The 18,863-nt window shown below is 40.0% G+C and overlaps 1 protein-coding gene across 1 annotated transcript; it reads left to right on the top strand.

Moving 5' to 3' along the window:
• Positions 1–13,552: 13,552 nt before the first annotated feature.
• On the top strand, positions 13,553–14,811 carry LOC103962049 (annexin D5). Its single transcript, XM_048583099.1, is given in 2 exon segments — positions 13,553–13,736; positions 13,739–14,811. Coding segments are annotated over 2 exon segments (951 nt in total). The 5' UTR covers positions 13,553–13,567; the 3' UTR covers positions 14,521–14,811.
• The last annotated feature ends 4,052 nt before the right edge of the window (positions 14,812–18,863 follow it).

Below are 18,863 nucleotides of genomic sequence, written 5' to 3'. Positions count from 1 at the left end.
AAAAAAAAAAAAATAATAAGTACAATAAAGTCTAAATGGGAATGTATCTTATGAAGAGGAAGGCTTGGCTCCTTAAAATTGAGGAGGAGTTCCTCCTCAAAATACTCTGTGACCAGTTCACAAACTTCGTGCTCATGATCGTAATCATTCATATTATAAATTACTCTGCAAAGATCATCTCTATAGAAAATCAATTTAAAAGTAAGGTCATTTAGGCAAGCAATTATAGAAAACAGATAAACGATTCATAACTATTTTTATTGTATTTGACCATTTGTTTTTATACTGTTCGATAATTAAACGATCTTATATTTTATTATTTTTTGTAGAAATAAATTTTATAAAATGATTTATAATAAGAACAATTTTGATTATAAGTACATAATTTTGTAAATTGGGAATAAATCATCTTGAAGACAAGGAACTCCACCTCATCATTGAGGAGTCAAGTTAATTCAAGAAAAAGGAACATATCTTACTAATTACAATAATTTACAATTAATCCAATTGCTCCAAAATCAAAAGATGAAGTTCCTCATTTAGTCCAAACAAACACATAAATTAGGGGTGAACATGGCCAGGCTAGGTAATGAAATTTTTGAATATGGAACCGGACCTAACTCGGCCTGTTTCAAACGAGCTGGTTAGGGCCGGGTCCACTTACTTTTTTTTCTTTCTTGAATTGATTGTTGGGTCTATTTTCAATTTTTTTATTAGAACAGAGTACATACTCTAATGCATCATCCTTTTTTTTTTTTTTTTCCATCTTCGAAATTCCTAGATCCAAAATTCCAAATAACACAAAAAATCCAAATTTCCAAGATCCAAAAATAAAACCGAGTACAGAGCCTACTGATTATAAGATCCAAAATTTCAAATAACATCAAAAATCTAAATAACATCGAAAGTTCAACGTCCAAACATCAAAATAACATATAAGCTCCATAATAACATCCAAAACAACAAAAAATAACATCCGAGACATCCAAAGTCCAAAGATCAAATTAACATGCAAAATCACATAAAATGAAATCCATAATAACATCGAAATTAACATTCGAAATGACTTCCAATATTCTGGTGATTTATGGTAAAAGGACGACACCCTTCCTTGTGACCTCTCTCTAACTACAATTGATGAAGAAACATATGAGATCATTAGAAATGAAAGATTAGAAGCATATTACATAATCAGTAATTGCATGAAATATATTACATGATAAGTATAACAAATTTCATAAACATAAAGAAAGCCAACAAACTTTTCATTATTGGCTTTGCTCAGTAATCTAGTCAGTTCCGATTCGGGGTTAAAAATCGAAACCAATAATGGATATCAAATAATCTTCACTATTGCTTTTGACTTACCAGCATCAAGATTGCAGCTTCAATTACCAATTTTAGTTAAAAATCAATATCTTCAAAAAATTGTAACAAATTTAAATACCAAACAACTTAAAATTTACAATCTATAAGCAGATCCATAAAATTCAAAACCAATCGAAAAGTTTCAACAACTAATCAAATCACAACAGGCCATATAATGAATCGAAAAGTTCATGTAATCACAACCCCAAAAAACCTAAATTTCCAAATCAGAAACCCACATAATTCCTAAATCAATTGAAAAGCTTATGCAAAAACTCTAAGTTCCTAAATCAAAAACCCTAATTCATAAATTACCTAGGGATTTGTAGGATGATGGTGGTGTTCTCAATGGCGAGGATGGTGTGGTGATGGCCAGAACTTGGGATTGGAAGGACTGGAGGAAAGTTAGGAGACGATGCTATAACGTTGATGGTGGCTAGTTGTTGTGATGTTGACACAACCGAGGTCGACTCAGTCACTATGAGTCTTAGTGCGTCGAGTTGAGTAGGGGTGTGAGGGAGAATGAGAAAGTAGGGAGAGTCGATGGATGAGATGTGTGCCTTATCGAGGTCTGAGATGAGAGATTGGAGGAGATTAGGGAAGTGGGAAAGTCTAAGTGCGATCGAGGTCTGCGAGACAGACTCTGCTATATGTTTTAATGCAGAGATTTGATCAACGGACCAAGTTAAATCTCAGATTTTTGGATAATGGAAACTGTCCGAGTCGAGGACCTCGTTTCTTCAGCAATTAGGACTCGCCCCACCTCGTAATTAACGTGGACCCGCCCCGTTTCAGATTTTAAAAACAAAATTAGACCTGGCCCGTACCCACCCCGAACCTCTTAGACCCGCCCTTACCTATGGGTCCATGCCCCATTTGCCCAACCCTAGCATAAATAGTTTATAATCAGAATCTTTCTCAATTCTTATTTTTAAGACGACTTCTTGTCAAATTTAAAACAATCTAAAAATATGAGGAAATATTTTCGTGTGCGATGGTTACAAATTAACCCAAATAATGACCGTCTTTTGTTGTTTTCTTCGTCTTCACGCAACACCAAGGTAAGAATAAATTAATTTTTCATTGTCTTCGTAATTCTTTGGAGCCTTGAGGCTTGAAATTTGGCTCGACAGGGGTCGAGGATGTGTTAAAAAGTGGCTTGGAAGGGTCACGACATTATTGCTATGGGTGGCTTGGTGTAGAGGCGGCTCAGCATGGGTCGAGGTCTAGATGCAACGATGTGGGCCACAGAGGTGAGTTGAGGTTCGGCTCGAGTCAGGAACTTCTCAGCTTCGGTCGTTGGGCTTGGGCCTGTGCAGGAGAGATGAGAGAGAGGGAGGCGCGAGGGCGCTAGCCCCCTCCTTTTGGATTAGGTCGCGAGGCCTTTGGGCCAAGAGAATGGCAGTGCCTAGCATGCTAGGTTGCTTGGCATGCTAGGTTTCCTGGTGTGCTAGGCTGCTTAGCGTGTTGGGCTGAGAGAGAGAGATGAGAGCTAGCGCGGGTCCCTTGGTTGCTATCTTTGGGCCGTGGACTTGATGTTTTTTTTTTTTAATAGTCGTCTAATGATTCTTCCTTGTATCTTTGTAGAATTTCTTCAAGTATGTCTTCTTTAAGCCATAAGAATGACGATGGTGTGCTGCCGTTGTATCGCCAAGGCGAGTCTTTGAGTAAAGTGGGTTACTTCAAGGCTGTTCACTTCAAAATTAGCTCTGATGACTCGTTCAGAGATTTCCTTGAAACATATAGGCACGCCATTCCATCTAGGGTGCGTGTGAAGCATGTCAAGAAGGGTAGCAGCCGTGAGCAATGTAGTGGCGCTCAGAAAGCCATTAAGTTTCACCCCTACTATTTCGTGTTGGGATTTACTTTTCCCATGCCGCGTTTCTTGTAAGAAGTGCTTTGCTCCATGAAGTGTGCCCCCGCTCAATGTTCTCTAAATACGGTCTGTGTGATGGTGGAATTCTTCAATCTAAGCCAATTCTTTGACTTAGATCTGACCGTCAACGAATTTTGGTACTTATTTGACATAGGTTCTTTGATCATTCGAGCAAGGGAGATCATGACTAAGCCAATGAGACTTTGGAGATAATTGGAGAGTGGGAGTCTGAATTTTCCCTTTAGTTGCGTGTTTCGACGATTTTCATCACCAGTAAGTAGACTGCTTAGTGTTTAGGTTGCTTTGTGCTTTTGCTGAGTTGCTTTCTGATTTGTTGATTGTTCTCCCTTACTTTTGTAGATTCGGAATTTGGCTCAACTCCCAAGACTTTTCCAGATATGAAAAAGGTGCATGTTGCTTTAGTTGTCCCCGCTGAGAATCATGAATTGCGTTAGCTGCTTAGTCCTCTTCGCAGGGAGAAATGTGGACTATCCCCGAGAGAAAAGATAAAGCGGATCAAGGCAGAGGTATTAGCTCGTTCGATTGACGTCGTAGAGCCTGCTGTAAATGAAGGTAGAAAGAAGAGATCTTCCCCACCTGCTCAAAAGATACCAGTTTAGAAGAAGCCGAAGACTTCCTCTGTTGCTTATGAGGGACCGCATGCTACCGATAGGTTTGATATTGACTTGATTTCTTCCAAGAGGAGGAAAAATGAGGTCGCTAGGTCTGAGCCAATGACGTTTTCCATGCCAAAGGTAGTTAGTACGATTACTAATATGATTGCTTAGTGTAGAGGTTTCGTCGTGCCCCCAGTGGCAAAATTTGTGCCAAGACGTCTGTTGGGAGTAAAGTTTAGTTCACTTTCAGAGAGGCTTGCTACTATGAAGAGCGATAAGGTGGACTCCACTTCTAAAGTGGCGCCAAGGCATGTTCTTCTTGCTATTGAGACTAGTTTGCCTGCTGTGAAAAATGAGACTGCCCGCGTGGGTAGTTATGAGAAATCCCACCAAGCTTGTTTCTAGAAAGAATGCTGAGATCTGTGCGCTTTTGAAGCCAAATCTGCTTGAAGACATGGATGCGTGTGCCAAGCTTGTCGATGGTGTTAGAGGGGTTATTTGCCCAAGTTCCTTTGCAAAGCATACGACCCAATATAGAATAACTACTCTGCTAGTTATGATGTAGAAAATGACAATTATGGCATCCGAGTCTATGCTCTTTAACCAATAAGCTACCAAGGCTACTAATAAGATGGCAAAGACTATGGTAGTTGAAGTTTATTCTTTTCCTAAGAAGATCAAGAGGTTGGAGTCTAAGATTGTCGCTTTGAAGAGGTCTAATATCTTTACCCCCACTTCTCTACAGCTTGAGACCGCTCGCTAGGAAATCGTTGACTTTAAGACTAGGCTTGATACGATCTAATTAAGTATGAAAGTGTAGAGAAGGAGATTGGTTGTTGCATACCTCAGATTTAAGATCTTAAACGTGTAGTTTCTGAGCTTCGTTCTTCTGCTTACGTAAAGGATTAAAAGTTGATTATTGCTTATAATCAAGTGATCTACTTCAAGAAGGTCGTCGATAGGCTTGAACCCTAAGTGTTGAAACTCCAAGGTGCATTGAAGATCAACGAAAATTTGAGGAATGAAGTGGATGAGTTGCAGCGTGTCCGCGTTGGTCTGCTCGAGGAGAACGAGGAGCTGAATGATGAGAAGGTTGGGCTCGAGGCTTCGCTTGTTCAGAGTCAGGCTAATTTCTACAAGCTGGGTTATGTAGATTATCTCTTTGGTAGGCTGTCTGATTTTGAGTTTAATGGGAAAGGCTTTGAGACATTCTCTATTTCTCTAGAAGACTTGCTTGCCTTTACTTTTGAGGCTTCCATTGGTGAAGTAGTCGGAGAAGTTGGTGTCCAGGCTATGGCAGCTAGGGGGTGAAGCGTTGATGATGTCGTTGTTGAGAGCATCGCGGTTGCTGAAGATATGGCGACTGAGTAGTCGTAGGACGTCCAAAATGCTAAAATGTAGTCTTTTAGGTAACCTTTACGATTTTCTTTGTTTTCCTTGTTGCTTTTTGCTTTGCTTGACCTCCTTCGACCTTTGCTATTTATTTATCAAATTTTGCTAGAAAATTTAATAAACTTGTTTCCTTTATTTTTCTTCATTTCCACTTCTTTTGTTTATGCCCAATCTTTGACCTTTAGACCAGCAGACGTGTTGTTTTTCTATAAGCAAATAGGCCCACGTAGCCTATGCAGCCGTAGGTGTTGGTGTAGAACTTTTGCAAAGTTGTTAGCCATAGGGTTGGCAGATGGACGCCTTACTTACAGAAGCAGACGAGTCCGCATGACCACTTGGTTGTTAACCTTGAATTTCTTCAATCATTTGAGCTGTGTATCCTGCATCACAATATACTAAAGATTTTTTGGTCATGAAATTTGTTAACCTTTCGTATCAAAAGTATGTAGTTGTATGGAATTTTGTAAGCAAAGGTTTGAGAGAACTTCATGCTTCTTATGTAGCCAATTTCATGGGTTGCGTAGCAAGTATCATAACACTTTAGGAGTTAATGTAGATCTAAACGATCGTTTCGTGCTTTGGCAGAGGTGAAGCTTATCGACTGCGTAGCATGTCGGCAGTAGGATAGAGTTTTGTTTATACACACTAACTGTTTAACCTTTCACAAAAATGTGCGGTTGTATAAGTTTAGCACGGTTTATTGCTCGAAAGGCAAACCGTAAGTAGTCTTCTAGAAACCGTAGGCTACCTTGGTGCACTCGGTAGTAGCTTTAAGGTTCAGGGCAGCCGTTCATAGGGCGTACTGCGTAATGTGCCTTATCCGTCTCTAAGGCCCAGTTCCCCACGGATTAGGCCAAGAGACAAAAAATCCTTCAGTTAGCTAAGCCTTGAAAAAGATCATTGTGGCTACTTCTAGGAATCCCGGCCCAAGCCATCATGCACCTAGTTATACCAGGGTAACTCGACTTATTCACATCTGGATATTTGGAGGTATAGTTTATCATCTCGCATTAGAGAGCAAACCTATGTGGGTGTCGGGGAATTGGTTTACCCTCTCTCACTAGAAAAAATGGTTGGTCCCCAGGGGGTGCAATTCCTGCAATAAGTCCCTAAGAAGGATGCGATCTTCTTTTAAAGTGCATGAGTGATCAATTGTTGTAAGCATGCAGCCGAACCAAGTTGTAAATTACTTTTGAATTCCTCATTAAAAAATGAGTGGAATGAACGAAAACTTAGCTGTAAGGTGGGAACTACATAATAACTGGATAGTCCTCGGTTTGCAAGGTGGTGCTCGTCGAGTTGCTTAAGTCTTCGGGCTTTGATATAGCAGGAGGTCACGCATGATACTTCCTCATATTGTAGGTGTTCCATAGATTTTCAATCTCTTTGTCATTCATAGTGGCGAGGGTGTGACTAACCTTGCCGCCTACTCTGCTGATCTTGTACAGACCTTCCCAGATAAGATCTATCTTTTTGGAGCATTTTTTACAGGTAGTGATGAAGGCTTTTCTTTAGACTAGATCTCCAGGCTGAACTGCCGGATCTTGGCCCTTTTGTTGTAGCTGGAAAGGAGTTGCTGCTGGTAAGCTACGATACGGGTGATAACCTTCTTGCATTTCTCCTCTACCAGATCTATGTTTGTGGCCATCTCATTTCTGTTCTGCTCGATGTTTGGCAGTAGAGTGATGATACTTGCACGATGCCATTGGGAGAAATGATTGTTTTTTAACCAAATGCCAAAGAGAAATGAGTCTCATTGGTTGCTCATCGTTTAGTTGTGCGATACGCCTAAAGACATCCGAGAAGTTTGTTTGGCCATTTTCCCTTCATGTAGGAGAAAGATTTCTTAAGGCAGTCGAGAATCATCTTGTTAGATGCTTCTTCCTACCCATTGCCTTGGGGATACCTCGACGTGAACATGTGCTATTTGATGTTGTATTTCTGGAAGAACATTGCCAAATCTTTGCCTACTAATTGCAAGTCGTTGTTTGTGATGATGGATTGAATGATGCCAAATCTGCAAATGATGTTCTTCCATATGAAGCGCTTTATGTCCGTCTGAGTTGTGGTTGTCATGGGCTTCACTTCTACCCGCTTGGTGAAATAGTCAATTGCCACGATCATCATGCCTCTGCCCCTAGTAACGGGCAGCATTGGCCCTACCAAGTCAATTGTCCATAGCATGAACGGCCAATGACTCATCTGTGGGTGTAGTTCGCTAGTAAGATTGCTGGTACCGGCTTGTAATGTTGGCAATGTCACATTTTTGTACTAACTCCTTAGCGTCTTGATGCATATTAGACTAATAGTAGCCTACGTTAAAAGCCTTATGTGCTAAGGATCGGCCTCCAAATTGATTTCCATAACTGCCTTCGTGGATTGAACTTAGAATCTTTAAGTCATCGGGATGCGCTAGGTAGTGAAGATGTGGTTCAGTGTAGGATTTTCGGACAAGAACGTTGTTCCACATGTAGTAACGTTCTGCCTTTGTTTAGAGCTTTTTAGACTCCAATCTTTCCATGGGGAGTGTGCCATTGATCAAGTAGTCTATAATAAAATCTAGCCAGTTTGGAGTTGTACTAACCTGTGACACCTCGGCTGCTAGCTTCGCCTCTGTGCTTAGCCTGTCTAGATATTCTACCGGAATAGATGGTTTGAGTTGATGGTTGATGGCGGAACCTAGGCCGGCTAGCACTTCTGTATGGGCGTTGTTTACTCACGGAACTTGAGTGAAGGTGTAAGTCTGAAACGCCTCAGGTTGCTTTTGTATCTTCTCTAGGTATTGTGTCATCTTCGAATGTTTTGCTGTGTATGCCCCAGTAGTCTGGTTGGTGATTAGTTGGGAATCAGAATGAATTGCAAGCTTTCTACCGCCAAGTCTTTTGCAATTCGGAGGCTTGCTAGTAAGGCTTCATACTTTGCTTCATTGTTGGATGCTTTGAAGCCTAGAGTGATTGCATGCTTGAGCATCAAACCGTGTAGGGTGATAAGAGCCGCGCTTACTCCCAAGCCCTTGTAGTTGGATGCGTCGTCGACATGCAAATGCCAGAAGTCTCTATCGAGTGAAGCAGGCATGGCTAGGCCGTGCTCAGTTGCCTCCAGGACTTCGTTGGGTTACTCTGTTGCGTCGCCTAGGCTAGACGTGAATTCTGCTATAAAGTCGGCCAATGCTTAAGTCTTTATTGCTGTGCGGGGTCAGAAAATTAAGCCGTATTGGCCAACTTCCAATGCCTATTTCATTACTTGTTGAAAAGCATTTGGACCATGTAAGATTGATTGTAGAGGATACTGAGTCATGACGATAAATGTATGAGCTTGAAAATATGGTATGAGCTTTCGAGCTGCAAAAACTAGCAACAAAATTAATTTCTCGATCTTTAGATATTTGGTTTTCACATTTAGAAGAGCTTTAAAAGTGTAGAATACCAACAGTTGGGCCCCCAACTCTTCTCATATGAGGGTAGAGCTTACAGCTACTTTTAAGACTGCCAAGTAGATGTTTGGGCTCAGACCTGAGTCAATTCTAGTAGTCTTCTATGGCTGCAGGGGATCAAGAATGATGTGTTCGGCCTCTTCTTCAGGTTTCCATCCCGTCTCGTATACTAATGCATTGATTTGGACACCATCTTCTTGATCTGGTTGCTGTAGTTGCTATTTGGTAGCTTCGTCCCTTTGGACCTCGGTAGCCTTTGTGAGGGTAAATGTCTTTTTTTTTACTCCTTCAGTACTTGCACAGTGCATCGTCGAGATGTGGCCTGGTCAAACTTAATTTCTCCGATTCCTTTTTTCGGAATATGGAATCAGAGTTTTTGATACTTGAAGAAGGTTACAGCGTCCAACTTTATAAGCCAAAGTCGCCCTAGAATCCCATTAAAGGGAGACGGGTCGCTTACCATCGTGAACATCTACTTTGAGATAGCTGGAATGTTCTCATGTCAAGTGTAATGTTGCTAATGACAATCGAGGTATATCCGTTGAATCCAGTGAGTACCTCCGCTCGGCGTATGATTGTTCTTTCCAGGCCCATTTTGTGAATTACTGAGAGCTGAAGTAGGTTAGCCGCACTTCCATTGTCAACCATCATTCTGTTGACTATAGCGTGGGCTAGTTAGATAGATTCCACTAGTGCGTCGTCGTGTGGTCAGTCGACGCCTTCAACATCCTACTCGATGAAACCAATGATAGGTCTAGGTTGGGCATTGACTGCCTGGACCTATGAGAGTAGTAGAGTCTGTTAGATCTTCTTTTTCTTAGAGTTGTTGGTGGTCCCTAAGTGCTCGGATTCGGCGAAGATGTCATTGACTATTGCTGGCTTGTCCAAGTATCTGTCGACCTTGCCTTCTTTCACCAGCTTCTTTAGGTTGTTTTTCCAAGTGTAGCAATCATCAGTTATGTGACCGGGACTTCAATGGAATACGTAGTACTTGGTCTCTGCGCTTGGCCTCTTGCTTACTTTTGTTGTTGTACTGCTTCTAATCTTCTTTTTGTTAAGCTACTGTAAATTCTTTTCGAGGTTGCTCGGGTGCTTTGTTTGCTCGCTGAGCCTTGTCCCAAAGTGCATGCTTCTCTACCAGAGTGAAAGATTCTATCAGAGTTAGATCTTCTTTCATGATCAATTCTCCGAACAACGGATGGTCTACTGGGAGTCTTTTTTGGAAGAATGCACTAGCTATCGAGTCGTTACATTCGACTATCTTTGCCTTCTCTGCTTTGAACCTTTTCACATAGTTGCGGAGTGACTCTTTTGGGTTTTTTTTTATATTGAACAAGTGATCGGACTTTTTCTTAATAGAGCAATAAGATGAATATTCTTTGGTGGAAACCAAAGAAAGTTTGTCAAAACTCCGGATGGATTATGGCAGCAGGGTGTGGAACCAATCTTCCGCCTTGCCTTGTAAAGTGATGGCGAATATCTTGCACATGAGAGCATTGCTGTTTCGATAGAGGATCATTACACTTTGATAGTGCTTTAAATGTCTATTTAGGTCTCCACCCCATTTGAATGATGTGAAATACGACATGTTGAACTTGTGTGGAGGCTATACTTGCTCGATCTTGTTTGTGAAGGATGGCCTGCTTATGTTGGTCATGTCATGTCATAGTGCCTCGTCAGTGACCTCGTTGCGTTGCAAATCGTACAATCTCTCAATCAGGAGCCTCTCTACTTCGTCCTAAATTTACCTTTGTTGGGGGGTAGCGGAGTTATTGATTGCCCTTGGTTGTGACATACTGGTCTAAAGCTGCTTTTCCATGTGTTCAGGTTGTCTATGCTGGTGCATGTGGTATGTTCCTAGTTGGCGAGCGAGTTTCTCGCAGGCTGCTAGTTGAACTTGGATCAAATTGTAGTGACTGCTTATCTCCGTCCATCGTGCTACCTACTCCGATGTGAGGTGGATGATGCTCTTGTAAGCTTAGCCATGCATGAACCATTCACTTGAAAGGTTGCTTATGTTGATTATCGGAATGTGGCCCTAATCGTGAATGTATGCTCGTTTGTGGGCCTAACCAAGAGTGCACGCTCATCCTGCATGCTAAGACGAGAGTATAATCTATCTCGGGGGCCTAGTCAAGAGTGTACATTAACAGAAGGCTTGGTTCGTGATTGGTCGAGTGGCTGCTTGCTAGGACATTGCTAGATAGATTCATCGTTTGCCCTTATCCTACTTCAGGACACATCGTCTGGGACACGCTGAATCTCGGTACGCTATAAGAGCTAATTCATCAAGGTCGTTTGCTACGCGAGGGTGCTTGTCAACTCTATGACTTGTCAATATGTGGAAAAATGGGGTGAAAATACCCTCGGTTCAATCGTCGATTCAGAAATCTGAAGTCGGGAAGGTTGAACCAATTTTAAACAGGTTTTGGGCTGCTAGAAAGGCCACAAGAATGGGCCGGACTTTGGGTTGGACTGCGGGAGTGGGTCGGGTCATTAGCATGGGTCGGATTGTGGGCGCGAGCTAGGCTGCTGGAGTGTGTGGGCGTTGGGCTCCCCTCGGTGCGACCTTGGCAATTACGGCTGTAGCTTGGGCTCAGCCATGCTGGGCTCCTTTGTGGCGGGGGCCTGGGCTTGTTGCTATAAGGTAGCATGTGTTTGGGCTTGCAGCTGCAAGTTAATGCTTTCACCATGGGCTTTGGTCTCGCTGTGAGCTACCACGGTGGCTGCCATTGGCATAGCCACGGTGGTGCCTTATGGGGGTGGTGCTGCTCCATTCGTTGTCATGTTGAGCCTCGTGGATCGTCGTGGTGGGGCTATGCCTTGATCTCCATCACTTGGTCCAAATCCTTGAACGTAGGAAGTTTTGTTCGTTGTGGTTTCTGTATTTCTAGTCATTGTACTTTTCTTTTACATTTATTCAAATAACTTTATAAAAAATTCTAGGAATAAGAACGTACGAAAAATCTACAAATGAACGAGAAACGAGAAACTTTGAATGCGAGAGTCTTCTTTGAGCATGTGAATCAAACTCTCAATGAAAACATCAATTTGTGGATGCAAATTTCCGCCATCTTCTTCTTGGATGAAAATGCAGCTGCAAAATAATAACATCTAAGATTAAGGTCAAAAGCCTCACGTGCCCATGATGAATGGGGGGGCTTTGGCCAAAAAATCTCTGATGCCAAAGTTAGAATTCTGAAAAGAATGTGTTTTGGAGTTTGTGGGTATCAAAAATGGATTAGCTTTTTAGTGAGAAAATATGGCTATTTATAGGGGTGTGATCGGCCCTGTTTGGAGAATAAAGGCCGGCCATATATGGTGAATTTTTGTGAATAATTACAAGATATTATGTGAAATAATATATTGCAATTAACATGGTAATTATTGTTAATTTAAATAGGAAAATTAGGAGTTACCTTTTGAATAAGGATTTAATGAGGAGTTATGCGAGAGATTTGAATAAATATCATTTTGATCACCTTTGACTTTCCTTGATTGAGCTGTTATTGTTTGTTGCATGCGCATGAGAATCCCGATATACCTCGAAGGTAATTTTGTCATTTTTATCCAAAAGTTCACAGTACCACCTCCATAATTTTCTTAATTATTTTTTACTCTACATATTGCATGACGTTTATTTATATTAGTAGTGTAATGTTTCTATCTATTTATTTTGTTCAAAGAATATGGAAGGAGATTCGAACTAACTTTGACATTTGAGGATAAATGTTTACTATCACCGATGTCATAAGCATATATGCATGTGGATTTAGTTTTAACCAATGACCAAAATTAGGGACTTGACTATCGTATATGTATACTCAATACATTTACTATTTAAAACTTTTTTCGGGTAAATGAATTAGGAGATTTCTAGTGCGTCTTCAATTATTAAGAGACCCCAATCTTAGCATCGTCAACAAGTTGAAGCTTTCTTGACCCAAAAAAAGAAGGTTGAAACTGACAAGGTCTTTTTATACAGCTAATGCAATTATTGATGTGGCCCTTCCTCTACAAACGCCAATTGCATGCCTCAAAAAAAGTAGCAACCTTTTATATAGAACAATCTTAATGAATAGGGACAAATTTGAACCAGCAACATAATTCAATTCATACGAAGCGGTGAGAAAACTGGTTTTATCTGCTTTTATTTATTAGTTCAATTCAATTTGAATTTGAATTTCTTGTCTTTTCAGAAAAATTTGAACTATTTGTTTACCTTGCTCTTTAAGACATGTATGACATATTTTAGTCAAAAACCTTCTCACAATGAGAATATATAGATTAATAAATTTTTTAGAATTTTATGCTTATGATATAAAAAGCGCTATCAAATCCGCTGTCCTAATAGATTTTAAAAAGGGAAAATTAATGAAAATAATTTGAAAACTTTGAGTTTTAACAATAAGGATAAAATAAAGGGTAAGATAAATAGTATCAGAATTAACTCTTTAATGTAAAAAAGTTTTTTTTTTGTTAAAATAAACAGTAACAGAATTTTTTTTTTTGTTGTTAAAATTCCCTTTTAAAAAAATATGTATGCTCACTGTTATGGTTCAAGTTAATCGATTGTACGCGCATGCGTGTAACGAATTGCAAACATGATTAAACTGAACGTTAAACTAGTACACCGCGTATGATGAATTTTAAACGTAATTTGCATTGAATGCTACCTAAAAGTTGGTACGGCATGACCTGTACATTAAAGTTTATGTATGTTGACCTCCCTTTCCCTTTCCTTCTCAGATTAAATTTGTTCCTTTATTTGGTGGATCACCTCTTGATATTATCTCAATATTTTCCAATTTAATCCCACAATTCATAAACTTTAAAACTGGGTCTCAAAATTCATCAATTCTAGTTGCAGAAACAAAATCCATGGCCTCTGTGACCATACCGCCGGTGCTAACCACCCCCAGGGACGACGCAATCAGCCTCCACCGCGCCTTCAAAGGGTTGGGCTGCGACACATCCGCCGTCATCAACATCCTCGCCCACCGCGACGCCACCCAGCGAGCCTACCTCAAACAGGAGTACAAAACCATGTACCACGAGACCTCGCCAAGCGCCTCTCCTCCGAGCTCAGCGGCAACACTAAGAAGTCCGTCCTCCTCTGGATGCACGACCCCCCAACCCGCGACGCCACCATCATCCGCCAGGCTCTGGCCGGAGGCGGCATCGTGGATCTCAGAGCCGCCACCGAAGTCATCTGCTCCAGAACCCCATCTCAGATCCTCCACTTCAAGAACATCTACTTCTCCGCCTTCGGGGTTTACCTCGAGCAAGACATCGAGCTTCACACCTCCGGGGACCACAAAAAGCTCCTCCTCGCTTATGTGGCGACGCCGCGGTACGAGGGTTTGGAGGTCGACAGGGCGGCGGCGGAGCATGACGCTAAAGCTCTCTTCCGCGCCGGGGAGAAGAGACTGGGAACTGATGAGAAGGTGTTTGTGCAGATATTCAGCGGGCGGAGCAGCGCCCACTTGGCCACCGTGAGCGCCGCCTACCACAACATGTACGGTAGCTCGCTGAAGAAGGCGGTGAAGAAGGAGACATCTGGGTACTTTGAGCACGCACTTCTGACTATCTTGCAGTGCGCGGAGCATCCCGGGAGGTACTTTGCGAAGGTTTTGCACCGGGCGATGAAGGGTCTGGGGACAGACGACAGTACTCTCCTGAGGGTGATCGTTTCGAGGGCCGAAATCGATATGCAGTTTATAAAGGCGGAGTATTTGAAGAAGTACGGGAAGACGTTGAATGATGCGGTTCATTCGGAGACTTCTGGGCATTACAGGGCGTTTCTTCTGGCGCTTTTAGGCCCCAATCATTAGGTCAAATAATAAGATTTGGTGTGTAGGTTTTTTTATTTTTTATTTTCTGGGTAGGATGGTAAGGTTTGATGAACTCTGTGGTTGTTAATTGCTTATCTTTTAGGTATTTTTCAGAAGCTAGAATTTGGTTAGCATGATCTAGAAGTTCTATTGCATAAGCACTTAAGAAAAAAGTTATTCCTTTGTTTTAAATGCTTACTGCTTCTTGGCTGAAGATTGTATGTTGCTTTTGTATAGGTTTGATTTGTGAATTGATATGTACGAAAGTATTATGTGCAAAATTGACACCAATCCCCCATCTGTTACTCTGTTTCTTACCTAGCAGCAGTAGGTACCTAAGAGTTTTTGAAGGCAAACCCAGCTGTATGATATGGTTCATCAGATATGTTGTACTTGTTGCAGATGACTTGCTGTTATATTTTGTCACGATTTCTTTGAACATGATTTGACTGTGCAACGAGTTTGATTGTTATCGGGTCATCTGACACAGATTAATTAAACAAGTTTGATGAGAACAGAACTTGCTAACACAAATTACTACCCTAAATTGGAAAATTATTGTATAGAGTCTGTTTGAACTAGATGAGTTTAACTCGAATGCGAGAATCCTTGAGAAACCTAGCGACTGAATACCCCTTCGGTTCTAGGGTTCCCCCATTTGAACCCCTTGGATGAACAAGGTCGATTGATCTTCGAGCGACTCCGGTTTCAGTTCACAACTCCTCGTCCTTTTTGGTTGGATTCTAGTAAGGTGGAACATATTTTTTTGCTCATTGTTTTGTGCAATGTGCTCGTTGGAACATATTTTTTGCTTATTGCTTTGTGCAATGTGTTCGTTGGAACATTTTCTTTCTGTTCTTGCAGAGCCTTAACCTTCACATGGTCAAATGTGTAATGAAATAGTTGTTTTTTGAAGGATTAAAATATATGAATGTGCAAAAATATTAGAGTTTTTATCATAAATGATTTTTGAAATTGATCATCACCATCAAGATGATCATTGAAATTAAAAACCAATAAATGAAGTGCCTGAAAATAGGTGTCATAAATCAATGTAGTCATTCCGTTACAATTCTGTTAAAAAATTTGTTAAATGCTGATGTGGCACATAAATGGTTCTCATAAGCCTTTTTTTCCTCACAAATGGTCTTTGAATTTAACCCGCGACATCAAAATGATCATTGAAATTGACTTGTGATATCAAAATAGTCCCTGAAATTGAAAATCGATTAATGTAGTCTCGCAAGTAAGTGTCCCAAATCAATGTAGCATTTTGTCACACTGTCAAAATTTTCGTTATGTGCTAATGTGACACATAAATGGATCAAACACAAGTCTAATTAAATTAAAAAATTACAAATAAGTTTAATAATTTAATAATTAATAAAAAGTTGTGAACCCAAAAACCCAATCTTGCAATCATCTCTGATCCCAGTCCACATTCCTCTACCTCCTTTGTCGTTTATTCTCTAAACAAAATCTCAATACACGCATCTTTACACAATTCGACACCCTTCATCAAATTGAACCTAGATCGTGATCACCTTTGGTGACGACTTGATTGATTGGCAACGACTTCTAGGACATCACCGTTAACATTTATGTGATCAACATCCTCACAACCTTAATCTTGAAGAGCTTGTTTAACGCTTCCCTGGTGGTCTGGTGACTTAAGGTTATAACCGAGGTGCGTCTATTGTTGGTTGAAAACTATTTCCAAACCATCTCTTCTCTTAGGTCTTGGTTAAGCCTTGTGCCTTTGAAAATTTATGGAAGAGATCTCTTTTCGGAGTAGGTCCTACTATAAGAGAAAAAAAATTCAGTATGCAAAAAGGTATTTAGACACTTTTTAAATTAATTATTACACCCACATCAGCACATAACAAATTTTTTTATAGAATTGTAGCGGAAGGATTGTATTGATTTGCGACACCTATTTTGAAGGACTACATTCAACGATTTTCAACTTTATGGACCATCTTGATGGTGTAGCTCAATTTTAAGGATCATCTTGATGGGGTAAGTCAATTTCAGGGATCATTTGTGATAAAAACCCATAAATCTTGTGAGACATATTTATGTGCCACATCAATACTTAATGAAATTTTTAACAGAATTGTGACGGAATGACCACATTAATTTACAACACTTATTTTCAGGACTACATTAATTGATTTTCAATTTTAGGAATCATTTGTGATAAAAACCCAAAATATTATGAGCAAATATTGAGACCAACTAGTCCATGGTAGCGGCACACCGTTTTCTCCTCGTGCATATCGTTTAATTTATTTAATTCAACATCGTGAAATACATATATGATTTGGAGACAAAAATGTATAGAAATTGGCTTTTAGTAACTATCTTACAAAAACACCAACAAAAAAATAGTTGTGCTCTCAAACACTAATGTGCACTATACGTGTGTCATTTAGTATTATTATCTAATGATACTTCTCTTCACTTGTAAGGGAAATGTCTTATGTTCGATGTTCGCCAAAGACGAAATTGAATTACATCATTATTAGTTTATTATGAGGCTAAGCCTAATCCTCACAATATTGATAATATAGAGCTGAAAATAAATTGATACAATATAACCACATCATTATTATTTTATTATAAGGCTAAACCTAATCCTCACAATATTGATAATATAGAGCTGAAAATAAATTGATACAATATGGATGATAAGTTAGAGGATAACCATCAAAGAGCGGTCACTTTCCAATAAATATTTTAATCTGTGATGGTGATGTGGTTTTTGGGGCTTATCAGATGGGTCAATGACAATCCCAACACCACATGATAAATAAACGGAACAAATTTCTGTTACATTGTTTGATATAATTAGGCCCACTTACCATATTTATTTATGGGGTGTAATATTCACACACCTTATTTTACTTCTCACACATATTTTTAATTTTCAATCGTCAGATCGGATGAATTGAAGAAGATCAACGGATAGAAATTATCAAGGGTGTGTGAGAAGTAAAATGGGATGTGTGGATAGCACATCCCTTATTTATTTGGGTAAATTACACATAATTATCTCAACTATTGGGTCATTAACAGTTTCATACCTTGTCTTTAAAAAGTTTCAACATCATACCCCATCTACAAATTTGTTACAATTTCATACATTCCGTCATTTGTCTATCAATTCCTTCGTTAAATGTTGACGTGACTTGAGGTGGGACCCACTTGCTATTAAAAATTAATTAAATATTACAAAATTATAAAAAATAAAAAATAAAAAAAAACCAAACCCAGATCCCCTTCCCCCTGAAACCCCTCATTCCCTTCCCATCTTCCCCGTCGATGCCCTCCCCCCGCCCCGCCCACCAAAACCTTCCTTCCAAGCTCTGAACCCCACCCCCCCCGGGCCCCCCCCACGCCTCTTCTCCCTCCTGAGCCTCCACTCTTTTCACCTCCTCTCCCATTCAAAACCTAAAAAAAAAAAAAAAAAAAAACAAACAAATCTAAACCTAGATTGTCTATATCGTCGCACCCCACCCAACCCTTCCTTCCCATCGAAGTCGAACCACCACATCCTTCCGGTCAAAGTTGAACCACCTCAACTGGTTGGTTTTTTTTTTCTTTTTTTTGAATGGGAGGGGAGGTGAAGAGAGTGGAGGCTCGGGAGGGAGAAGAGGGGTGGGGGGGAGGGGGAAGATGGGAAGGAATGGGGGGTTTCGGGGGGAAGGGGATTTTGGGTTTGGTTTTTTGGGTTTTTTTTTTTTTTTTAAATTTTTAAATTTTGTAATATTCAATTAATTTTGTAATAGAAAGTGGGTCCCACCTCAAGCCACGTCAGCATTTAACGAAGGAATTGACATACAACTGATGGAATGTATGAAATTGTAACAAATTCATAGATGAGGTATGACATTGAAACTTTTTAAAGACGATGTATGAAACTGGTAATGACCTAATGGTTGAGGTAGTTCTGTGTAATTTACCCTATTTATTTTGATAGAAAGAGCAATAAAATTAAAGAGAATGTCCACGAGTACAATCCGATTGCAGAGCAAATGTGCAAGACATATACATTCTTTTAAAAACATGTTTGGTTGTAGAGCAAAATTAGAGAGAAAAAACAAGTTGTGCTATTTAAGTACCCCTTTCTACCTTCTGCACGACTTTTTAAAATTTTAGTTATTGAATTCAATGAATTAAAACAAAATTAAATGATATAAATTAAAAAAGAATGTGTGAGAAATAAATGAATGTGTGGCTAACACCAAAAAAAAAATAAAAAACACGAGAAAGAGAAAAGGGATAATAGAACTTCTTGTGTGTTCTTTTGTTTCGCGTAATGCCTTATGTCTATATTTTCA

The sequence above is a fragment of a genome, unplaced genomic scaffold, assembly GCF_019419815.1.
Source record: "Pyrus x bretschneideri cultivar Hongxiangsu unplaced genomic scaffold, Pyrus_bretschneideri_v1 Contig2, whole genome shotgun sequence".
NCBI lineage: Eukaryota > Viridiplantae > Streptophyta > Magnoliopsida > Rosales > Rosaceae > Pyrus > Pyrus x bretschneideri.
Note: the sequence above shows the minus strand (reverse complement) of the source record. Positions and strands in the feature narration are given on the sequence as shown.